Source organism: Syzygium oleosum, unplaced genomic scaffold (genome assembly GCF_021117445.2).
Source record: "Syzygium oleosum isolate NSW1041296 unplaced genomic scaffold, Sole_v2.1 Sole_v2.09, whole genome shotgun sequence".
Lineage (NCBI taxonomy): Eukaryota > Viridiplantae > Streptophyta > Magnoliopsida > Myrtales > Myrtaceae > Syzygium > Syzygium oleosum.
In genome coordinates this window covers 8,914,221-8,939,603 of record NW_026607493.1, presented here as the reverse complement: position 1 = coordinate 8,939,603, position 25,383 = coordinate 8,914,221, and the positions used below count along the sequence as shown (strand labels likewise).

At 39.7% G+C, this 25,383-nt stretch overlaps 2 protein-coding genes across 2 annotated transcripts; both read left to right on the top strand.

Annotated features, from left to right (window-relative positions):
• Nucleotides 1–2,663: 2,663 nt before the first annotated feature.
• On the top strand, nt 2,664–7,999 carry LOC115692536 (calcium-dependent protein kinase 10-like). The gene is made up of 8 exons (XM_030619422.2): nt 2,664–3,265; nt 3,905–4,223; nt 4,362–4,505; nt 4,632–4,784; nt 5,390–5,505; nt 5,621–5,788; nt 6,676–6,906; nt 7,380–7,999. Exons 1-8 carry the CDS (start codon nt 2,933–2,935, stop codon nt 7,551–7,553), a joined length of 1,638 nt encoding a protein of 545 aa, XP_030475282.1. The 5' UTR covers nt 2,664–2,932; the 3' UTR covers nt 7,554–7,999.
• A 478-nt stretch (nt 8,000–8,477) lies between these two features.
• Nucleotides 8,478–12,117, top strand: LOC115692530 (protein NRT1/ PTR FAMILY 2.9-like). Its single transcript, XM_030619409.2, has 4 exons — nt 8,478–8,753; nt 8,846–9,063; nt 9,349–9,914; nt 11,101–12,117. Exons 1-4 carry the CDS (start codon nt 8,666–8,668, stop codon nt 11,999–12,001), a joined length of 1,773 nt encoding a protein of 590 aa, XP_030475269.1. The 5' UTR covers nt 8,478–8,665; the 3' UTR covers nt 12,002–12,117.
• Nucleotides 12,118–25,383: the final 13,266 nt, after the last annotated feature.

Sequence of the window (25,383 nt, the reverse complement as noted above, 5' to 3'; positions counted from 1 at the left end):
TTATTTAAATGTTTAATAATTAAATTGATCAAATTAAAATATTTAAAATTGAATTGGTGAAAGTCCAATAAATTTAAGACTTTTTTTGGTTATTTTCCCCATAAAGGATTTTGCATATTGAAAGGATCCACAAGTTCTAATTCATTCTTCCCACAACCCCCGACGTTCCCTAATCTTCTTCTCTCATCTATTAAAAGAATTAATTTCCTTTTGTTGCAAATGCAACTCTCGTCTACTAGCACCAAGATGAACATTCTTCAATGTTTTGAGATTCAACATTGTATTGCTTCGATGGCGATGGCACCATAGAAAAGGCATACCGATAACATTTTTTTTTTCGTCGAAATATCGATAGCATTTATGTATGATTTCCTAGTAGCAATAGTTATCGGGGGTGAATTTGATTTTGTATGAAACAAAAACACGTAAGCAATTAATTCTCCTATTAACCCCGTGTTATAAGGATTTTGTTAAAAAATGTTCTCAAGACACCTAATCAATCAAAAAATATAATATTTTGAAACTTGTGTTTTCGCGATGACATACTGAAGAGATAATAAATTTTCAATCTTTGGTGTCTTTTGATGTGCATTGAAAATTGTTAACGAGTGATCTTTACTTTTTTTGCCTCGATTCTTTTAGGGTTTGAGATCCGGCTCTCGTTTGATGTCGAATGTGTCATGTCCTTAGAGCATCTATATTTCATATATTTAAAGGTGAAAATTGTTATTATGGTAAGAAAAAAAATTCGCCCTCTTTTTTTGGTAAGAAAAAAATTGGCAAGCTAGTCAAATTGAAAGGGACGAAAGCTATCCTTCCAAGCAACAATCCACATTTACCAATCACCAAGTTCTATTATTATTATTTTTAGCTTTTTGTATGTATTCGACAAGAGGAGAGAAAGTCAATCGTTGTTGGGAAGTGGTTGACAAAAGTCAACGTCAACTTGACCCGTCCGCTTCAACCCCAACAATCCGTTTGCACGTTGAAACATTGAAAACCAAACATATGGGACAGATTATCGGCATTAAAGCCTAATCTATGTCCATTAAGAAGGTTCGACATGGCCGCATACACCATCAGATCCGTGCGTTCACACGAGACCTACGATCGAGGGTGCTCGATATTGAAGATTCGCATAATTATTTCATGAATTTCCATCACGTAGTTGTCGAATTTCATTGATTTGGCGGTGAAGGTATCTGCACGGATATGCTATCGGGTTTTGCTCCTTATTCAAGAGGGTAAACGCGCCATCGCATGATGCTATGTCTCCAGATTCGGTTGTAATGTAACCTTTTTGGCGAAGTTTGCTTTTGGCAAGAATTGAATGTCGAAATTCAAGATGAAGGAACACCGTGGTTTCCATGTTCCACGCACGCGCGCACACACCCCAAATGCCAAACCAAACAAAATTCCACGTCAGCAGAAATGGATGGACGGTTAAATTACCAAAAATGCCCCTTCCCTTCGCGAGTAGATACCGGGATGCTCTTCTTCTTCTTCTTCCGCAGTTGTTTCGTTCGTTTTGTACCCACGGGAAAATCTGTCGCGGTCAACAGTCAACGGTCAACATTGGCGACAAACCCCGATGCAAATAAAAATTGTTGGGAAAAAAAGAAAAAAGAAACTGACATAAATACCGTTCAATTCCCACAGATAAATTTTATTTTGCTTTGTTTATTTCCCCCCTTTTTAATCTGGCTTCCACGATAAAAGTTAAAAAGGGTGGAATGCTTTTTGACCTATTTATCAACTCATTGTACCCAAATCCTCTTTCCCTATTCAATCAGAAAATAAGCCCACGTAAATAAGCAATCATATTTAAAAAAATATTAGGCTAAATCATTTTCTGATTAGTACTTGGTGAAGCACGGGTTGAATTTGTGAAATCGAGCTCTGATAACGGCGGGATGCCCTTATTATTATTCGGATTGAACTGCGTACAAATCTAGTCATGCGAACTTAGTAATGCATTGAAAAGTTTGAGATTGAAAAACATATTTTGGTCTGTCAAGAGACAGAGATAATATACCCTTTTTACTGGTTCTAATTCCAAAAAAAACACAAATTTTACTTTGAGTAACAATTTTGGTCCGAGTTTTTTTTGTCTCAATTAAAAAACACCAACTTTTACTCGAGTCCCAAATCCGGCCCCTGTGATGTGAAATTTTTAAGTTGTTCGGACCAGATTTGGGATTTGAGTGAAAGTTGACGATATTTTATGAAACCAAAAAAAAGTTCATGTTAAAATTATCACTCAAAGTAAAGTCGATATTTTTTTTTTATAGAATTAACCCCTTTTTGTTATTTTTTTCCTCATTTTTATGTGCTTATTTTTTTTTGGGTGGGTAAAATTGTTTCTTTTTATTGGCCAATGTATTCAATGTGCAAAAAGAAGAAAGTCAAACCATAGATGAGGTGGAGTGGACCGCTCAACAACCAATATGATGACTCACTAAGTGACCCATTGGAGATTTGCCCGAGTCAATCCTCCTTCGCTAATCGCTAATTTCTTTTTTATCCCAATAATCCCACCTATAAATTACGCCTTTAAATAAAATTAAACACAAGCATAAATAAATAATCCCCAATTTTTTTTTTTGAAAGAAGAGAATAAAACGACTGCTCGTTTTTCTCAACTGAACCCGCGTTCTCCCTCTCTCTTCTCTCTCTCTCTCTCTCTCTCTCTCTCCCTCTGCTCTCTTACTTCTTCCAACGACCAACCACCACCACCGCCACCACCACCGCCACCAGCCCCGCCGCCGCTCCCAAGAACCGCCGTCGCCCCCACCGCCGCCTCCGCCTCCGCATCCCAAAAGGGCACCGTTTTCGGCCGCCCAAGATCAAGAAAACCAGCGTCGAGGACGCCCATTTTCAGCTCGGAACTCTCTGTCTCTCTCTTTCTCGGTGACGAGACGGAGGAGTCGACATGGGCAACTGCAACGCGTGCGTGAGGCCGGAGTCAACGGAGGAGTCCAATAGCAAGCACCACAAGAAGAAGAGCAAGGAGAGGAAGCCCAACCCGTACGCGGAGGACCCGGTCCGCTCGCCCGCGCCGATCCGGGTACTGAAGGACGTGATCCCGCTGAGCCACCGGACCCGGATCGGCGACAAGTACACGCTCGGCCGCGAGCTCGGCCGCGGCGAGTTCGGGATAACGTACCTGTGCACGGACAGAGAGACCCGAGAAGCTCTCGCCTGCAAATCTATCTCCAAGAGGAAGCTCAGGACTGCCGTTGATGTTGAGGATGTTAGGCGCGAGGTCCGTGTTTCGGTTTCAATTTCGGCTCTTTTTTTTCGGACAGATATTCCCCTTTTTGCTTCCCTTTTCATTTTATTTTCCTGGCTTGGGAACTTCTCCTCTTGAATTCGAGAGTTGGGAAAGATTTTGTTTTTCTGTTCTATTCTTTCTAATTTTTTTTCTGCTTTTGGTTGTGAATATTTCTTTGTTTGGTTGTAGGGAGTGCTTTTCTTGATTTTCGTGAGTAGCTGCAAGTTCTACTAGTTGGACTGCATGCCAGTATGGAACTGGCGAGTTCATATGCTCTTGTTCTTTCCTTGTTTATTCGGCTCAAGTTGATCTGTTGATTGCATGCTTGATTGTATCTTGCATAAACTAATTTCGTCGAATTTCGGGTTCTTTGTTTGTTCAAAACCTCTTTCTGTAACAATTTTTTGGCTTGTGTATCTGGGTTTTCCCTTTTTCCCACCTGGATTTTGGAGTGTTTCTGTTCTGTTGTCTCATATTGAGAAAATATAATCTGGGTTTAGATAGTGTCGTTAGTGTGTCCTTAATGTTTTCACATTATCCTGTTTTCTCTTGTGTTCATAGTGTCTTGGCTTTGAATGTTTCGTCGCATATATCTCGGGTAAGATTGTGCTTTTCATCATCAAAATGTAGGTTGCTATCATGTCTACACTACCTGAGCACCCGAATATAGTGAAGCTTAAGGCAACTTATGAGGACAATGATAATGTGCATTTGGTGATGGAGCTGTGCGAGGGAGGCGAACTGTTTGATAGAATTGTTGCGAGGGGGCATTACAGCGAAAGAGCGGCTGCCAGTGTCGCAAGGACCATAGCCGAAGTTGTGAGAATGTGTCACACGAATGGAGTGATGCATAGGGACCTGAAGCCCGAGAATTTTCTGTTTGCAAACAAGAAGGAGAATTCCGCACTCAAGGCCATTGATTTTGGCCTGTCAGTATTCTTTAAGCCTGGTATGCTGGTTATTTGGCCGAAAAGATGAAACTGGGTTTTGGATAGATAATGAGTTGTGAGCTTATTCCAATTTTAATCGGTGAAAATATGAGATTATTTCCGCTCTAGAGCTGAAGTTGGATTGCGATTGATTTCAGGTGAGCGATTTTCAGAAATTGTAGGGAGTCCATATTACATGGCACCTGAGGTTTTGAAGCGGAACTATGGGCCTGAGGTTGATGTGTGGAGCGCTGGTGTAATTCTTTACATTTTGTTATGCGGGGTTCCTCCTTTTTGGGCAGGTAATCTTGTCCCTTTCTTCCTTTGATGAGAGACTTATTGATTTTTTATGTGAATTCTTCGAATTAGAGAGAATAGCAATTGAACACAAGATTAAAGTAAAGTTGCTGTTTAAAACTTCCTTGTAGAAACGGAGCAGGGTGTTGCTCTTGCTATTTTAAGGGGAAATATTGATTTTAAGAGGGAGCCATGGCCTCAGGTTTCAGATACTGCAAAGAATCTTGTCCGCCAAATGTTGGAACCTGATCCCCGAAAAAGATTAACTGCTCGGGAGGTGCTTGGTAAGTCCTATTCAGGTGGCAAAAAAATGAATTGTCTAATTTGATCATATAAGGTGGAGTGCTAGTTTTGCAGGTAGTTTTTTTCTGGTAGAATATGAGAGGGAGCAAAGATTGACTTGTCTATGTCACTTTTGTTGGAAGAGAACCTTTGGGCCTTGGGACTATGATTCTCACTTGCATCTGGCTATTTGCTTGCTTTTGTTGGGAATGAAGGAACTAAAGAAATTATTTATTTATGCAGATTATAAGCCTAATTTAAGGCCAAATACTACCACTAGTGCCATTTTCTTTTCCTACTAAGCAAATTAGCTTGATAGATTCTCCCTTTAAGGTTGTGTCTGTGCATGACATGATTTTAAGAGCTTAATAGGCAAGTCTGAGGTTGCTTTTCTGTCTGTCTTGGACGAGGGCTTTGTTGGCCATCTTTAGAATGCGTACGATCCCTGTTTTCTCCTTTATACGCCTGTAGTCTTGTTATATTCCATGCAGGATGTTTTCTGTGCTTGTCACGTAGCCCCACACTTTCTTGTACTGCTTTTGAGTTTGTGACAAAAGGTCTGCTTTTCAAGGAGCTTAGACTTATTATAATTTTTCCTTTTTGCTAGAACATCCCTGGATTCAGAATGCCAAGAAAGCTTCAAATGTCCCACTAGGAGATATAGTGAGGACAAGGCTCAAGCAGTTCTCTGTGATGAATAGGTTCAAGAAAAAAGCCCTGCGAGTAAGAATTTGGTTTTATTCACATTAAATCACTGCCTGTTCCCACTCCCTCTGTCTTCTGCAGCAAAAAGCTATAGATTACATCGATTAATCTTTTTAATGCTTTGAACTTGCAGGTAATTGCAGAACATTTATCCATAGAAGAGGTAGAAGTAATCAGAGAGATGTTTACACTGATGGACACTGATAGCGATGGCAAGGTAACGTATACAGAACTGAAGGCTGGGCTTCAGAAGGTTGGTTCGCAGTTGGCAGAACCAGAGATCAAGATGCTGATGGAAGTGGTAATTATATTTGGTTAATGCCGATTAATGGAAATTGTTTTACCTTTAGTGTTGCGTTGCTTGCAAATATTATTCCATTTTTCCGAGATGTTTGTTAATGAATCCTCTCTAGAGTCATCTTGAATAACTCTGTTCTTAAATTTAGATAAAAGAGGAGGATTTTCTCTTTTTCATAATTTTTTCTTGGCAATCAAGCACACTCCTGAGCAAGTTTTCATGCCACCATGCTGCCAACACCTAAGAAGCGATTGTTATATTGTTTCACATACCAGGAGTCTGCCTTCTCGCCCAAACTTATAATTCTTGCCCAGCACCTACATTGCCATATCTTAGACCGTTGATATCTGATTCTGAGACCATTTAGCGAAGCATGACAAGTAACATCAGCTTTTTCTGTCTGATTGAGGTTTTAGCTCACATTGACTTGTCATCAGCTATGATTAGAGAATAAGAAGTACCAGAGTTTACTGATAGCACTGAAGTGGTTTTAAGCAGTGGAGAGGTTGTGTTTGGCCGGGAATTGAGAGATGAATTATTTGATGTGGTGCTCTAGCGCATGGATAAATATTAAGTTGATAACGTAATTTTCACTTGGCAATTGTTAAGTCATCAAAATTTTCATTGGACCGACTTTTCTCGTGATATATGTGATGAATTTCTTTTTGACATGACCTTTAATGTCTTTTAATTAGTAAGGATTGAATCATTTTTCTCCTTCCCCCACCCCCCAAAAAAAGACCTGATTCCATCATTGCTAGAATCGTATAAGCTGACGTAGAAGACAAAAGGCTGAGAAACATTAGTAAGTACTAAAATTTCTTCTCTCTGTAAGATAGATGAGGAGATTTCCGGGGTTCGACTGACTCTCTTTTGATTGTTTGTTTTAGGCCGATGTTGATGGTAATGGAGTGCTGGATTATGGAGAGTTTGCTGCAGTGACCATTCACCTGCAGAGGATGGAGAATGATGAGCATCTTCGCCGAGCTTTTATGTTCTTTGACAAGGATGACAGTGGATACATTGAATTAGGGGAGTTGAGCAAAGCTTTGACAGATGAATCTGGTGAAATGGATGATGATGTCGTGAATGAGATCATGCGGGAAGTTGACACAGACAAGGTTTGAATTGAAACACATAAATCCTTTATTTTTTTGATGATGTGGCCATATTGTCTAGTTATAACTAGAACAAAGTATAGTGGCTTTCCTTTCATTGGCCTTTTCCTTTCATCGCCATCGCCATCGCCATCACCATCACCATCACCATCACCATCACCATCACCATCACCATCACCGAGGAGGGGGGGGGGGGGGGGGCGGATTTTCACACATTTTGTTATTTTCACCCAAAACATCACTCTAGTCTGAACGAGAGTTTAATGATGAAGAAAGTAGATACTCTTTGGAATGATTGGAGATTTCGAATTAGCAGGACATTTAAGAGAATCAAAACACACAGGAACTTCAAGTGGCTATCAGGAAAGCAAAATGCCAGAACTTTAAATTTACCTTAGTGACCGCGATCTCTTTTAGCTTGTTCTTGCATGTGCAGCATCTTTGAATTGCATTAATTTCTGTCAAACTCTTTCCAGGACGGGCGTATCAGCTATGAAGAGTTTGCTGCTATGATGAAAACTGGAACGGATTGGCGAAAGGCGTCTCGGCAATATTCAAGGGAGAGATTCAAGAGCTTGAGTCTTAACTTGATGAAAGATGGTTCATTGCGTCTGCATGATGCTCTTACTGGACAGTCTGTCGTGGTATAATTGAAATGGTTTGCGATCTTCCTTTTTACATGCCCACGGAGTGGTCCTCTTATTTCAAATGTTGAAGGAAAAGGCACGTGTCAACTATCAGCTCTTCCGATGATCAAAGTGCGCCTTGTGGGCTTGTACTAAATCTTAAGCCTAAAGCACAAGCTTTGGAGAACCGTTGCCAGCTTTTGTGTTCGATGAGCTCGATTTGGTGGGTTTTGGCTGCAACAGAGTGGATGGTCTGGGTCGGGTTTTAAGTTTCTCCGCAGTCAGTGAAGGCTAGTCAATGCATATGTAAAATCTTTGAAAGAAATTCTCAATTTACCTGTATATCTGAACTGACAATTGATGATTTATTGCTGTATCTAAGCATTTCTGTAGTTGTCAGGAAGCAGGTAAGAGTTGTCTGTGGGCTATGCCAAAATTTGATTCATGGAAAGATTTTTGGTGTTGCGGTAGAGAGTAGTTGGTTGTTTGTGCGGAGTATCATACTTTTGCTTCCCTAGGTTCACACTCTAATGTTTCGATTCCTGGGTGTCGGTGTCCTAGGTTTACTTGGGCAATGATTCAGCACGAGCTCAGCAATTTAGTTTCCTGACACCAGTTTCACAATGTGTTTCTTTTTCCTTGTGGGGACCTTGGCTTGTCACGGCGTGCAGGCTCAATGAAATATTTCCTGCGGTTATCATGAGTGGTCATTTTCTGACCGAGTCCGAAGAAGGTGACTTGTTAACTCCTAGTTACCGTTTATTCTTAAGAGATATTGATGTGCTGAGTATAGAATCAGAATCGTGACAATCACTACCCACCATCCTCCACAGGACTAGCATTGGAGTTATTCAGAATGATTGCGTGGTTTCAAGGATCTTAAATTTCAGTATCACATACAAACACACGACAGGTAGAACGTTTTACAGCCGCGCTTTAGACTAAAAAAACTTTCTATAATCATGTCAGCTAGTCAGCATCTTATGACCACGTGGTTTACTAGTCAAAACGAAACGAAAAGAAGAACAGTCTTGTTCGTCTACAAAGACGGTATGCCAATCCTGAGACGTATATAATTTAGCTTTTCCAGTGACGAACTTGGACACCGCAACGAAGGAGTTGTAAAGGTTGAAACAATGGAACAGAAGGAGGAGAAGAGCGTCGCAACCGATGAGACCGATAAAGTTCACTACAGCGGATGGAAAGCCATGCCTTTTGTCATAGGTACGCGAGAATAACTAGTGAGTTCTGTTTTATTCATGCATTGCCCTGCGAAATTTTCAGAATTAGGAGGTTCTAATCTGATACGAGCGCAGGAAACGAGACATTTGAGAAGCTCGGGACGATCGGAACCTTGGCCAACCTATTGGTCTATCTAACTACCGTCTTCAACATGAAGAGCATCACTGCTACTAATCTCATCAACATTTTCAATGGCACCACCAACTTGGCCACGTTGCTCGGAGCTTTCCTCTGTGATAGTTACTTCGGGCGCTACAAGACGCTAGTGTTTGCCACCATTTCCTCAGTTCTGGTAATGTTGCTATTTCTCTTTTCCACACATGCAAGCATCTCTACGTCTATATGATTCGCTCTTCTTAGGTAGCAAATACGCATTAAGTTCGATGTCAAGCTACATCAGCATTATTTAACTCGTTTTAACACATCTTTTACTATCGTCGATACCCCAGTCTCCTCTGCGCACTAGAGTAACCCGAGATAAAAAGAATATGCCCTCTCTGCTCATGAACACCATACAGGAAAAATTCCAACAGAAGAATAATCAGAATCTGACGTACTTTTTACCTTATTTTCGAAGGGATTGCTTGCACTTGCTCTAACGGCTGCAGTTCCAAAGTTGCATCCCCTCTACTGTGGATCAGAGAAGGGCAGTACATGCCCTGGTGCTAATGCGTGGCAAATGGCTTTCTTACTAAGTGGGTTTGGTCTGCTAGTGATTGGTGGTGCTGGTATTAGACCATGTAATCTAGCATTTGGTGCTGATCAGTTCGATCCCACTACAGAATCCGGAAGGATGGGAACTACCAGCTTCTTCAATTGGTACTATTTCACCTTCACTTTTGCCGTGATGATGTCGTTGACCGTCATCGTTTACGTGCAGACCGACGTGAGTTGGGCTTGGGGGTTAGCCATTCCCGCATTTCTTATGTTCTTTTCACTGCTACTCTTCTTCACGGGTTCAAGAATTTTTGTGAAAGTAAAACCAGATGGTAGCCCCATGACGAGCTTGTTGCGGGTGATAGTGTCTTCGATCAAGAAGAGGAAGTTGAAGTTACATTCTCAATCTGAACCATGTCTCTCCCTTTTTCATTACATTCCCTACAGCTCTATGAATTCCAGGCTCCCCCACACTAATCAATTCGGGTAATCTTCCTGGATTTCCTGCAGATTTCCTTTAGCTACGCTTTTCTACATACCTTAGTAGCGTTTACTACAAGCTTGCAAAGTATTCTACATCTACATGTTGATCACTGAGGCTTGAGAATTACTATCTAGAAGCCAAATGAGAGGAGCATGCTGCTTGAGATGATCCAATCGCTGTCCCAATGTTTAACAAGGAGAAAAGAAGCCTAAAATTGGAACAAAATTTTGATCCAGTTGAATTGGTCATCGCTTAGACACTTTTAATTGGATCGTCATTTTGTTTGAACTTGGACAGTGGATACCTTGCAGCTAAATCAATTATTGTTTAAAGTTGGCATACGCTGCAGCTGATTCAATTATTATCTGAATCTTTCTGGTATGCATATGAAACAGGGTATAAATTGCACATTAGATTGTTCTTACATTAACTTACATTCTGTCCTCACTTGGATCATTGTCTACTAGAAAAGTCAGAACAACCCTCAATTGTCAGCTAGAGTTTTGACATCTTACCTAACAGAAATCAGAGAGACAACCTCTCCTTCCGGTTATTCGGAGAATACTAAATGCCAAATGATTGCTCTTCGGCAGAGATTAATCACTACACCACATAAACCTTATCGAGGCCTTGACAATTTGCTATGTCCGACAAACCTGCCGATCATTCTAACACGATCTTTGACCAGCGGGCAGTGAACATGCAAACAAAGAGAGGTTAACATCCGATAGTTGATTAGCTCTCGTGCATAGTGACTCTGTAGGCCCTAGTTTAATAGGTTGAGGTAGCACCAAAAGAAAAAATTGATGACGTACGTCGTTCAATCAGTAGGAAAATATTGCCACTTGACAATGTTGCAAACCCGAGTTCGTCCTGCCTTGACCCAAGCCTGACCCCATGAGCTGCTCAGCTCACTCAGGATGCCAGGATGATACACTTAAACAATTAAGGTTAAACCTCGTGGACTGTGTTTCAGGCCATAAAATTTGAGCATGCAAAAGTTGATAATTGAAGATGATATAACCTCTCAAATATTTACATAAAGAAAGAGGATGTATGGTAGCTTGTGTTTAACATTTAGTCCAAAAATATGCTTGGATTGGAGTCTCACAAGATACACAAATGGCACGTCAAGTTCTGAATTTCCGATGTTTATTGACAAGGAATGGTGTTTGACGTTTTATGTAGATTCCTCGATAAAGCCGCTATCATCACCCCAGAGGACCAAATCAACCAAGACGGATCAGCAGTCCATCCATGGCGTCTCTGCAGTATTCAACAAGTGGAAGAGTTGAAGTGTGTGATGAGAATCCTCCCCATTTGGGCATCGGCCGTGGTGTACAACATCGCTATGATCCAGCAGCAGACATATGTCGTTTTCCAAGCACTTCAATCCGACCGGCAACTCGGAAACACAAACTTCAAGATCCCGGCCGCGACCTACATCATTTTCTCCATGTTTGGCCTAACTATCTGGATCCCCTTCTACGACAGAGTCCTAGTCCCATGGCTAAGGAAAATCACCGGCAAAGAAGGTGGTATCACAATACTTCAGAAGATGGGCATCGGCATGGCTCTAGCCATTGTCACGATGATTGTGTCCGGCGTTGTCGAAGGAAACAGGAGAACTTCGGCTCTTGCAAAGCCCATTGGATTTGACCCAAGAAGAGGTGCAATTTCCTCTATGTCAGGGCTATGGTTAGTGCCTCAGCTGACACTTGTGGGCATATCCGAAGCATTCACAGTGATTGGTCTTGTGGAATTTTACTACAAGCAGTTCCCAGAGAATATGAGAAGCATCGGTGGGTCCTTCACCTTTCTGGGCTTCGCCGGGTCGAGTTACTTGAGCAGCTTTCTCATATCCATTGTTCACCAGACCACTGGTGGAGGAGAGGGGAATGGTGGATGGTTGGCTCAAGATCTGAACAAGGCGCAGTTGGATTATTTCTATTACTTGGTTGCTGCACTGTTGGGCTTGAATTTAGGTTACTTCATCATGTGCGCTAGGTGGTATAAGTACAAAGGCAGTGAAGACAGTGTTGTTGCTGTTGACAACGAAGAAGTGAACTCAGAAAAAGTTACTGTGTGATCCATCTAAAGGGGTATTAGTTATAAATAGATGTCTATAACGAGTGGGACTTTCTTGTATCAACCAATAAGAAATGGAATGAATATCGGGTCGACAGGATGACCCGGTTAATGAAAGTCAATGACAATGGGGGAGCACATGCAGTTCCTGTCTTCTTCTTTGCAGCCTCCACCATAAACTTTGCATGAACCACGGAATACAGATTTTGACTGTTGTGTATTTCAAACAAAATGTCTGTTTTGTAGTGATATTGTTTTCTGGAAAGGAAAAATATTTAACCTGAAAGATATCTTTGTTTCAAAACTAAGTCTAAAAAAAAAGTTTCACAAAGTACGAAGCACACTTGCGCTGGAATGGCTTTTTTCTTTCTTTTTAAAGATTTGGTAATTTCATAAAAGAGTCGGTAAATTTCAAATGTAGTTACGTAATGTAATTGAAATTTAGCAAAAATAAATTACCAAATAAACATTGATAAGTAACTCAAATAAGAGTTGATAACCCTCTGCTATGTAGTGATTAAATTAAAGAAAAGTTGGTGGAGTCATGCCAATTTAGGTTAGTAATCTCTAAGAAGGGTTAGTAAATCTTGATGAGTTGTTAAACAGGGCAAATAAAAGTTGAAAGCTCAATTAAACAGTCGGTAAAATAACAAAAACAACTGAACATCTGTAAGTAACTCAAATGACAATAAGTAACTCAAAAACTAATTGGTTATTTAGTCTGACAAATGCTGATAAGTCACTCTATCGCTAATTTTCATATAAGAGTTGGCAAATTCCAAACATAAGAAATTTGTACAAATAGAAGTCGGCAAACTAGAATTGATGATTCGCAAACTATCAAAATAAGTTGGTAATTTCATCAAAGTACTTGTAAGTTACTAACAAGTCACCGGTCAATTATTTCTAGCAACAAGTTTTTTTAACACTTACGGGACTTATTAAGATTTACCGATGCGAAAAAAAAATAATCCGTATTTTTTAGCAAGGAAAGATAGAATTCTGCCATGAATAACAATACCTCAAGATTATGTAGCAGTAGCACTTAGTTGAGGTAATTAATGGCTAGGCCAGGCCGGCCTTATAGCTAATAGGCACTTGTATAAGCCCGGCCCAAAGTGCCTTCGGGCCGTTGTGGGCCGGGCCGAGTCTGGGCGGGCCCGTGAATGGCCAGGCCCATGATCATGTGTGTAGTTCTGAGCCAGTTAGCAGCTTTTATGCAGATATTGTTGGGGGGCAAGAAAAGGGGTAAAGCTAGAAGCAATTTGTTTTTGCAAAATAAGAGAGTAAACAACGTCTCGACGCGCATTTTATGGATTCTAAAATGTACGATTTCCACCTGACATGATGGGTGATAACTGCCAATGGCGGTAACCATGACGGGTGGTGTTGCTTCGAGTCGTCGCAAGCAGTCGAAAGGCGGCATCGGCAGGGGTGGAGGAAGGGGGTGGTGGTGGTAAGCCGACTTCGTGGCTGAGTGAGGACTGAAAGAGCTGAGTGAGTAAACGGAAGTTCGCCTTTCGGAAAATGCGGCGGAACAGACAATTCTGAATTGGGCCATGACATTGAGATGTGGCCCAACTCAGTTGGACCTTCAGATAGCAAATTACAAGAAGTTCACTCTGTCCAATTATTCTAAATTCCATATTTAAACTCCATTCATTTCACGAAAAATAAATATTTTGAAAAATACTTTTTCAAAAATCAATCGCTTGTGTCCCTTAAAAATAATTAGTCAATAAAAAAATATTTCTATTATCGATAATAATTTATATCTAAATATTTTTGTGAATGATGAAAAAAAATTACCGTTGATATTTGTAAGTGATATAAGCGATCGTTTTTAGGAAAATATTTTTCATATTATACATTTTTCACAAAACAAACGAACCCTTGATTTGTCTTTCATGGTTTTGGTTTCAAGTCTTGTTGTCGCGCTTGTATAGATGTCACCAAATGAAAGCACAAGCCTACCCCCCCTTTGATTAACGTAAGGTGGGACATCGCAATTCACATTGATGTGTTTGGTTCATATGGTGGGCGTCCCGATCAAGCACTATTTAATGTACTTAAAAGTAGAAGTGATTATTCAAAAGTAGACTAAAATTTTATTTTGGTCAAAAGTAGACTAAGGGGGGTTTGGCAAGTTGTCAAATAGTGAAAATTTTTGTTCTTTTGTTCCCAGAATCAGTTTGGGAACATAAATCCGTTTCTTAAATTTTTTGTGCCCGGGCACAAATTTGCAAAAGATTGTTCATAGAATCAGTTTTGGAACAGAATCAAGAAGCAAAAAAAAGTAGCTTCTTGATTTTGGAACAATTTTTCCATTTATGATTCTTCTTGGTTTTCTTCTTCCTTTTTGGTTTGTTGTTCTTCTTCTTCCTGGTCTGCCGCCGGCCACTGGTGAGGGCAGCTCGCGGCCATGACGGCGAGGCCTCGCCAAATCTGGGCAAGGTCGAGCCTCGCTCGGCCAAGGCGAGGTCGACCTCACCGGCCTTGGCTTGTGGTCGGTCGCCGGCGTCGGCGACTGGACATGGCCAAGGAAGGAAAGGAAAAAAAAGAAAAAGAAAATTTAAAATATTATTAATAAAAAGAAATTTTATGTAGTTAGCAAACGTATTTCTGTTTTTTTTCTATTCTAAGAATAGAAATTTTGGGCAGTTACAGAATGCCTTCGAATACTTAAAAATTGTTCTCGGGCACAAAATCGTTGCTATACACACCCTAAATTAAGTAAGCTTCAAAGTATCCAGGAACATTATTAAAGAGGGAAATTCTTCTTACCCTAGCACAGCCCATCGACTCACTTATCCTTGTCTCTCGCGTTTATCACCATTTTCTTGTTACATATGCTTATTAATTTGTTATTTATGTTAGCTATTGGAAAGAAAGAGACAGATCTGAAGAAACCAAACGCCGTCTAGAGATGTTCATTGCAGCTACTAGCTCCATCAATCAGGACAACTTTTACATCCCCCCTTTTTCTTTGTGCTAATATACTTCCCTTTATCATACATGCACTAAAAATTAATTTTAAATAAGGAAATAGGCACAGTTTAATGAAATTTAATATGATAGCAATAAAAGGGCACTTCATAGTCAATTGTTATGGGCACATAGGTGAAAAAAGATATTGTCTATTGTTGTATTTTTCCCCGTTTTAATTTGCCTTTACTAACCAACACGAAATTCCCTTATATAAAATATGCGCATTAGGACTCATTTGGCAATTTGCCAAATAGCAAAAATTTCTGTTCTTTTATTCCTAGAATCAGTTTGGGAATAGAAATCCGTTTGTTAAATTTTTTGTGTCCGGGCACAATTTTGCAAAAAATTGTTCCCATAATCAGTTTTGGAACAGAATCAATAAGCAAAAAAAAGTAGCTTCTTGATTCTGGAACAATTTTTCCATTTTTTATTCTTTTTGGTTTTCTTCTTTTTCCGCAATGGTGAGGCCTCGCCCTGCCAAGGCAAGGCCGACCTCGCTATCGCCACCTAGGTCCGTCGACGGGTGGCGAAGCCAGAGGCCGGCGACGCCCTCGCCGGTGACCTGGCTATGGCCAAGGAAGGGAAGGGAAAGAAAGAAAAAAAAAGAAATAAATATAAAAAATTCAAAATATTATTAATAAAATAAAATTTTGTATATTTACCAAACGCATTTCTGTTCTTTTTCTATTCTAAGAATAGAAATTTTGAGCAGTTACCAAACACCTTTAAATGCTTAGAAATTGTTTCCGGGTACGGAATCAAAAAGAATTATTTTTTAGCAAAATCTGTTTCTAGGCGCAGAATGGTTGCTAGCATTTCGAAAGTTGTTCATCCATAACCGAAACTCTCGTGCTAATTCAGCCAAAAATCCGCAACTGCTCTACGTTGGTACTGCACGATTTTGTTAAAAAGCATCTTTAGTGCACGCATGCGCACATAAATAGTTAGAAATAGAAACGTTAATGTCTATTCTCATCTTTTTGTCACTTCCATGCATCTTTTTTCGCAGGTAGCGAACATTGACTAGGCGCATCACGTTTCGCACTTTTTGCTGTCGTTTCATGAATGTCGATACTAGAAGGATTGACAACCCAACTCACTTTCAAAGGCTCAACAAAGTATATATTTCAAGGAAAAAGCAGACACCTTTTGTATGCTTTTTGGAGAGATCATATCTTACTTTAGCTGTTGTAATTGGACTGAAGAAAGCAAGACCACCTAATTAAAAATATAAAATGGTAAAGCTAGGTTAGAAATAGGACGAGGAAAGTGAAGGCATGAGTGGTCCATGAATATCAAGAATCAGATTCCACTTTACCAGAAAATGGCCAAACCAAACAGTCCACTCACCACCACATGATAACACTCAATTTTAAATGTAGTTAAGTAATTTAATCAAAATTTGGTGAAAAAAAAAGAAAAGTCGACAATTAAAAAAATAACTTGGTAAATAACTAAAATAAGAGTTGATAACTTAAAACTAGTCAGTAACTTAATTGAAGAAAACTTGGTAAGTCATTTTAATTAAAGTTGGTGATTTCCACAAAAAAAAAACTTGTAAACCATAAGGAAAGTTGGCAAATAAAAAAATACCAAATGATCATCGGTAAGTAATTCAAATTAGAGTTAATAACCTTATATTATGTGGTAATTTAAGGGAGGAAAAGTTGGTGACTTACGCTAATTGAAGTTAGTAATCTCTAAAAAAAGTTTACAAAATAAGTTGCTAACCAAGGTAAATAAACGTTGAAATCTCAATTGAAAGGTTGGTAAATTGACAAAAACAATTGACCATCGGAAAGTAACTTAAATGAGAATTAGTAACCCAAGATTAGTTGGTAATTTAATCAAATAAAAGTTGGTAAGTCATTCTAATTTAAATCTTCGACCAAAAAAAAAACTCTAATTTAATTCAATAACTTCATATAAGAGTTAGGCTCCACTTATTTTGAGAAAAATGAATGATTTAGTTTCATGAAAATAATCGCTTATATTGCTTAAGATAATCAGTTAATGAAAAATATTTTCATTATCGAAAACAATTTATGTCCAAATATTTCCATAGACAACGAAATTTTTTTGTTCATTCTTTTTTTAAAGTGATACATGCGATTATTTTAGAAAAAATATATTTTCCAAATCATTTATTTGCTGCGAAATCAATGGGGCCTTAGTAAATTCAAAACATAGGCAACTTGTGCAAATAAAAAAATTGGTAAGTTACTACAAGATTGATAATTTGCAAACTATCAAAATAAGTTGATAATTTCACAAGGTATTGGTAAGCCACTACCAAGTTACCTAAAAAAAGTCAACGGTCAATTTTTCTAGCAACAGTATTTTAACACTTACCAAAAATAATTAAAATTAATCAATACGAACGAAGAAATTAAACCATATTAGCAAGTAAAAAAACATGTAAGAAACATATGGACTAGGCAGGCTAGGCTTAGGCCCAGTCGGGCTAGGCCAGTGTCGGCCTTATAACTAATCAGGGGAAAAGTGTCAGAAATGTTATAAACCTATTACATTTGTATCATTTAGTCCTAAACCTTTTAGTCTCGTGCCAATTCAGTTCTTTTGGTTAATTTTGGTCGGCTATTGCTGATCGATCTACGTAGCACCGCTGGCACTGATATAGACCATTTTTAATAATATTTTAATATTTTTTTAGATTTTTTCGATATTTTAAATAATTTTTTTCTTTTCTTTTTTCCTTTTTTCTTCCTTTTGCCGGTGACCCCCCTCACCTAGGCGAGGGTCGGCTTAGTCAGATTTGGCTTGGGCAAGGGCTATGCTCACTGGAGCTTGCCCTCGCCTGACTAAGCCTCGCCTATGGCGGGCAATGACAACCCTCGCCTAGGTGAGGCCAGCTCGCTCGGCCATGGTTGGTGGCTAATCACAGGCAAAAGGAAGAAGAAAGGAAAAAAGAAAATAAAAAAAGGAAAATAATACATTAAAATATTATTAAAAATTATCCACGTTAACGCCAGCAGTGCGATGTAGGCCAGCCAGCGTCTACGTCAGCAATATCCGATTAAAATTAGCCGGAAGAACTAAATTGGCACTAGGTCAAAATGTTTAGAACTGAATTGGCACAATTAAAAGACTTATGACTAAATTGGCACCAATGCAATAGATTTAGAATTTTTCTGACACTTTTCCCAACTAATCGACACTCGTCCAAGCCCGGCTGAAAATGCCTTTGGGTCGCTATGGGCCGGCCCGAGCTTGAGCGGCCCGTGGATTGCTTGACCCATGATCTATGTGTGGTGCTAAGCCAGTCATCATCTTTACGCAGATATTGTTGGGGGGGAAGAAAACGTGTAAGCTAAAAGAAAATTTTTTCAAAATTACAAAGTAAATAGCTTCCGTTACTGGATATGCATTTCATGGATTCTTCAATGTACCATTTCCACACAATATGGTGGTGGGTGATAATTGCGGATGGCGGTAATCATGACGGGAGCTGCCGCTGGAGTCATTACAAGCAATCAAGATGCGGCTTCGGCATCGACGACGGCATTGCCGATGGTGGAAGAGGCGGTACGGTAAGCCTCCTTCATGGCTGAGTAAAGGAGTAAAAGAGCTGAGCGAGAAAAAGGAAGTTCGTCTTTCGGAAAATGCAATAGGAAAGACGATTCCGAATTGGGCCGCCATATTGAAGTGCGGCCCAACTCAGTCGGACCTTCAAATGACAAATTAAAGAGTTCACTCTTTGCAAATTTTTCTAAATTCCTTATTCAGATGGCATGTTGTCATGTTTCTTAATCACATCGAAGCAGTGAACTTAGTCACTTCACCACGCATCTCGAAAGTGTCTTGGTTTGTCCTTCGCGGTTCTGATTTTTAGGTCTTGTTGTCGGGGTCGTTGAGGATGTCACCGAATGGAAGCAATGGCCGCCTACCCTTTCCTCACATAATTAACGTCGGATGGGACATCGCAATTCACATTGATGCATTTGGTATACATGGTAGGCGTCCAATCAAGAACTATTTAATGCACTTAAGTAGAAATGGTTATCAGAAAGTGATTCAAAAGTACACCAAATCAAATTGATTTCAAAATAGACATGGACATTTAAGAGGGAACTTCTTCTTTCACTGGCATAACCCATTTGGCCACTTCACGTTGTCTCTTATGTCTATTGCTATTTTTTTGTTAGTTATGTTTATCGTTTGTTATTTATATAGGCTAATGGAAAGAAGAAGACAGATCTCAAGAAACCAAACGCCGTCTAGAGTTATTGATGCAGCTACTAGTTTCATTAATGAGGACAACTGTTACATTACCCTTTTTCTTTTTCGGACTAATTGCCGTAATACCACGAAAAATCCCAAACTGGTATGCCAAATTTATCTCTAAATAATTTTTGGGTCACTAAAAATCTCAAATTAGTATACGCATGACATGTTTACCTTCCGTCAAATTTTGCCGTTAAATTATTAAATTGGACGATACATGACAATTGATGTGGCAAGTTCACATGGAAATCTATGGGTTAATATCACGAAAAATTACAAGCTGATATACTTGTGATAAATTTACTCCAAATTAATTTTTAGGTCACAAAAATCCCGAATTAGTACACCCGTGACACATCTACATTTCGTTAGCTTGTTAAATTTAGCGAAAACTCTAGATTGCCTTCCTCTTCGTTGAGTCCTTCACCGTTGTCTTTGCCTAAGGTCATGAAAATTGCGAACACCATTTAGCGAGAACTCTTTAGTAACACTTTTAGTAACTCTAGTAGTATTCTTGACAAAATGGCTCGACCAAGTACCACTATAGGGTCTGGCATTTCGTGTAAGAACATTAACAATGGATTAAGCACTTGCGAGTTTTACTCTACCTTTTGTCAATACTCCCTCTCCAAGGTGAGCATAAGAAGTGTCTTTTCACAAGTGGCACGCAACAATTGTTAGAATCTCAAACCCCATTCAAAAGAGGGTATTGAGCATTTGAGGTGGCAACTTTTCTTGATAAATCTAGGTCGATGAATGAAGCAAATGGCCCAGTTATGATGTGCAACCAAGTTTATTTTCCAAATTTCTCTAACATCGCCTCTATATCATCAATACTTAAATTTTTTTTCTTTCTAATTCACTACAAAATTTTACCAAGAAGAAAAAGGCTTTGCTTTAAAGTAAAATCAGTGCGACCATTCATCATAGGCAATATCCTAAGGTCAAGAACAACAGAGATCCTTGCAAACAAAAATAAACTGATGACCTATTTGGTGGTACACGATTGATTGACACAAGAATTATTACAACTAAGAGACTCCCATCCAACTCTAGCCAGATGAGTGGGCAGAGAGAGAGAGGGAGAGAGAGTCCCATCCTGCGTACAAGCCGTATGAAATCGACTGGATTCATCATCAAAATGCCAATTACATCATCTACACATAATGGAGAGAATGAAACTAAGCCCATGGATCGATACTTGCTACACTCATGCCTCGCTAAACTCGCGGGGGGTTAATTTATTTGTAACGTTCTTACACAAGATGCCACATTAGGCAGTGATTAGGCCATATGGTGTTATTTGGTCGAGCCATTTTGTCAAGAATACTACTAGAGTTACTAAGAGTGTTACTAAATAGTTCTCGTTGAATTTAACTGTAAAATTTCACAAAAGCTAACAGAGGTTAAATGGGTCATGCATGTATCAGTTTGGGATTTTGAGTGACCCAAAAATTAGTTTAGGGTAAATTGTTCTTAGGTGTACCGGTTTGGGATTTTTCGTGACATTAATCCATAGATTTTCATGTAGACTTGCCACGTCAACTGCCACGTGTTTCCAACCTAGCAATTTAACAGCAAAATTTAACGGAGGGTAAATATATATGTCACGCATGTGCTCATTGGGTTTTTTTGGCAATCCAAAAATTATTTTGAGATAAATTTGTCACTGGTGTACCAGTTTAATGCTTTTCATGATATTAACTATTTTATTTATCACCCATGCACTAATTATTCATTTCAAATGAGGAAGTAACCAAGTTCTCGAGTCATGACACATGATAATTCAGATGAAAACCCAATCGCTCTCAACTAGTGCGCACGCGAGCTTTTTAAAAAGCATCTCTTAGCTCGCGCACGCAAATATAGATAAACATAAATAGATACAACTAATATCTATTCTCAGCTTTTTGTCATCTACATGCATCTTTTTTCTCAGCTAGTGGGATTTGACAAGGGCCGTGGCTTTCCCCATTTTTATTTTGATCTCATGTTTGTCGATATTGGGGCAAGTGACTAGCCAACTCACTTTCAAAGACTCAACACGGTATGCCCCTAGCAAAAAGTGGACGCTTTTTGTATGCTTTTGGAGTGGGTTCACATCTTACTCTAGCTGTAGTAATTGGACTGAAGAAAGCAACCCCACCTAACCAAAAATACAAAATGGTAAAGCTAAGTTAGTAAATAGGATGAGGAAAGCGAAGGGATAAGTGGTCCATGAATATCGAGAATCGGACACTTCGCCAGAAAACTGGCCATACCAAACAGTCTACTCACCACATGATGACATTCAATTTTAATGCTTTTTTTGGATGGTTCGGTCACCCATTGAAAGCTCTAACTTTAGTGCCCATTCTTCCCCTCTTTGGTAAGTTGCAAGATTTTCGTTGTCGTATGCGCTGGGTGCACATGTACTCGGTGCATGTGAGCTCTTGGATTAGATGAGCTTCACATGAAGAGCCGCCTCATTGAATGATGTACATTTATAAGCTTTGTCAAATGAGAGCAGGATGCATGAACCATCTTAATCAGAGTGTTGTGCACTTGCGACAGGCAGTGCTTGTAGCTCGTTGGGAATGGTGAGCTTTGCGGAAAATCGTTTTCAAGAAGCCGACGACGCAACGTGACGAGATTACATGTCACTTGCCCAAAATAAAGTGAAATCACAAATTTCTTTACGGCACTATCAGTGCCTTTTATGGGAATGCTCTTTCAAATCTTTTCTTCGCACAGGTTATCTCATTTCAATTATGGACGTAACCGGATCATCACGTGCTTCGTGAACTGGAAAAGGCAAAACAGAAGACAAAACATGGAGAACAGATCCAAGTCGACATGCACCGATCGATCCGTCACCGGACCCGACGAAATCGCGTAAGCATCCAGCACACTCAGTCGGGGGTCCGGCGAATGATGGCCCCGACACCGGGGGGGCAGGTGGGGTATCGGGTAGAGGGGTGGCATGTGAAGGGTGTAGGGCAAAGCATTAAATCGAGTGCCGGAGAGAAAGGTTAAAAACGCAGAGGCCCATTTCCAACGTGTGCGCACCTTCTAAACCATCGAAGAGTCGCATGTCGTGTAAGAAATGGAAGTGAATGGGTGAGAAGAAACTTTATGGGTTGGCACAGAAGAGATACTGCATTTGCCCTGACGGTTCACTGTTGTGAGCTGAATCGCCCTCAATAATTGATGGGCAACATGGTGTGTCCCATTCCCATATATCCTTGTCATCAATGACTCATGACTCACCCACTTTACTATCATCTTTTTTTCTTTTAAAAAAAAAAAGGGCCCCTCTCTTTTTTTTTTTTTCGTCTTTTCAGGATCCAACGTAAATTTTCGAGATAATAACACAAATTATGAACTTTGGTTTGTTATGTAATGTCATCCCCAAACTTTTTAATGTGTAAGAATACAGTCTCTAAACTGTGGCCAAATGTATAATGTCGTCCTAAGTTTTTTAATTTGTTCAATATGAATCATAAATTATTGGTAAAGATTTAATGTAGTCTCTTGAAAATATTTAAAAATTTATGGACCGAGTTAAATAAATTAAACGTTGAGGGACAATATTGATCATTAAATCAAAATTCAGGGATCACATTAGATAAATTAAAAATTCAGAAACGATATTGTATATTGAATAAAAAATTCACTTTCTCTTGATAACGATGTTCTGCATTGGTTCATGAATCGTGATGACGGTGGGGTGCCCTTTATAATTATTACTCGTATATGAAGGGGAAGAAAAGGAATTAATCTCTGATTTTTGGAAGGCAATGAAACACTAGTGTGAAGGATTACCATGTCTGCAAATTTCCCCCTTGTTTTGTTTTTTCCCTTTTATGGAGAAGCTTGTGTGTCCTTTCTCAAAGTTGTTGTATCTAAATTTCAGTCGTGCATGGTACCAAGCTTCAAAGCACATGTCGTCAGTTTTTCTCGAGACGATGAAGAGGTGATTCGATGTTCGCTTGCCATGGCGTATAGAAATTTGGGGCGGTCAAAGGTTGAAGATTAGGTTCTTCTTCACGACCGCGTGATTATGTCCTCCCTCTCATCTATTGAATGGCTGCTCGGTGCAATGTGGACATCTTGGAGGAGAGGGTAGTGAAACATTGGCGAAGGGTTTTCATCGTTCCTTGAAAGTTCGAGCCACCATTTTTGAAACGGCGTATCCATATACATTTTCTTGTGCTTCTTGCACAAAATGTCGCACCTCATGAGTATTTCGAAACCGAAAGATTCGTTCGTTTGTGAACCAACAATCACGGAACCCCAATAATCTTTGTAAACGTGCCCTATGAAACATCGGGATAAGGACTTGTTGTGACTATCCAGCGCGTTACATTATCTCATTCACACATTGTATATGGTATAAATGATTTCGTGTTTGAAATTCTAAGTTAAGTTTTAGCCGACGTCTTATCTTGTCCATGGGATTAGGGAATTCATTCGAATGCTAAACAATTTATCGCCCATGATGGGCTATTTCATCATTAAAAGGGGTGAATTTGCATGATGGCAATTAGGCGCTTGCCGCACATAGATTTTTCACATCATCAATTGTGGACGGAGAAATGTCAAAGAGGGTCGGTACAGCATCAGTTAAGCCCTAATAATTATGCTTTGAAAATGTAAAATTACTTTATTATTAAGCGCAAGAAGCCCTATCAAAAGATGTACTTCTCTTATTTCCAAAGTGTCTTGAACAGGTGTCAGTTCTATTTTTTAGTTAACTTAACTAGTATCTCGGGCACAATCGTTAACAACGCCCTTGCTAAAAATTGCTAGATTAAGTTTGCACGCGTCATTAGCGGCACCCACAAGCTAGCTAGTTAGCCTTGATCAAACAGTCGGATGGATCCTCTGTCGGACCCAAAAGTCCTTATTCGAACCAACCTACAACTAAAGCTGTATAAATTTCTTCACCAAACCTATTCGGGTCCACCTATCCGTTAGGTCCCATGATCACCCTTCGTATCGGTAGTTAAGGCCGTGCATGGCAATGATTCTGTGCCTGGAAACAGATTTTGCTTAAAAATGATTTTTTTTATTCCGTATCCGGGAACAATTTTGAAGTATTTGAAGGCGTTTGGTAACTGCCCAAACTTTCTATTCTTAGAATGAAAAAAGAATAGAAATGCGTTTGGTAACTACACAAAATTTCTTTTTATTAATAATGTTTTGAATTTTTTAATATTATTTCCTTTTTTTTTTCTTTTTTTCCCTTCCCTTCCTTGGCCATGCGACCGGCCACAGGCTAGGGCCGGCGAGGGCGTCGTGGCCCTCACCACCGACCTCGCCATTGCCACCCAGGTCCCTCGCCTGGGTGGCGACGGCGAGGTCGGCCTCGCTAGATCTAGGTGAGGTCGAGCCTCGCCTAGCCATGGCGAGGCCGACCTCGCCTAGCCACGGCGAGGTCGAGCCTCACCTAGCCATGGCAAGGCCGACCTCGCCCAGTCATCAAGGGTCCCTCGCTTGGGTGGCGACGGCGAGGTCGACCACGCCATAGCTGGGCGAGGCCTCGCCGTCGTGGCTACGACGCCCTCGCTGGCCATGGCTTGTGGCCGGTGGCCAGTGGCAGCGGCCGGCGGCAGGAGGCGACAGGTTGGGAAGAAGAAGAACAACAAACTAAGAAAAAATAAGAAAACCAAGAAAAATCAGAAATGAAAAAATTGTTCCAAAATCAAGAAGTGCTTCTTGATTCTGTTTCAAAACTGATTCTGGAAACCATTTTTTACAAATTTATGCTCGGGCACAAAATTTAACAAACGGATTTCTGTTCCCAAACTGATTCTAGGAACAAAAGAACAGAAATTTTCACTATTTGGCAAGTTGCCAAACGGTCCCTAAGTTGGCCCCTCAAACCATTAGATGTGCCTTAAAATTTCTTGCCCAAAAAGCTTTACGCACATTCGTACTTAAAAGGAAATTTAAGGGTTTCGTTTGTTTCGTGAAAAATGAATTGTCCGGAAAACATTTTTCTAAAAATAATTGCTTGTATTCATCGAAATAATTAGTCAATAGAAAATATTTTCACTACCGATAACAAATTGTGTCTAAACATTTTCGTGGATGACGGAACTATTTTTGTTTATTCATCTTTGTGAGCAATACAAGTGATCATTTTTAAGAAAATAATTTTCAAAT

Bases quoted from the DNA above. Each gene is read 5' to 3' on its own strand.
- LOC115692536 (XM_030619422.2), top strand. From the start codon at position 2,933: ATGGGCAACTGCAACGCGTGCGTGAGGCCGGAGTCAACGGAGGAGTCC. The intron at 4,785-5,389 runs GTAAGTCCTATT...CCTTTTTGCTAG, and splicing joins AACTGCTCGGGAGGTGCTTG to AACATCCCTGGATTCAGAAT. The intron at 6,907-7,379 runs GTTTGAATTGAA...AACTCTTTCCAG, and splicing joins GGGAAGTTGACACAGACAAG to GACGGGCGTATCAGCTATGA.
- LOC115692530 (XM_030619409.2), top strand. From the start codon at position 8,666: ATGGAACAGAAGGAGGAGAAGAGCGTCGCAACCGATGAGACCGATAAA. The intron at 8,754-8,845 runs GTACGCGAGAAT...ATACGAGCGCAG, and splicing joins AGCCATGCCTTTTGTCATAG to GAAACGAGACATTTGAGAAG. The intron at 9,915-11,100 runs GTAATCTTCCTG...CGTTTTATGTAG, and splicing joins CCCCACACTAATCAATTCGG to ATTCCTCGATAAAGCCGCTA.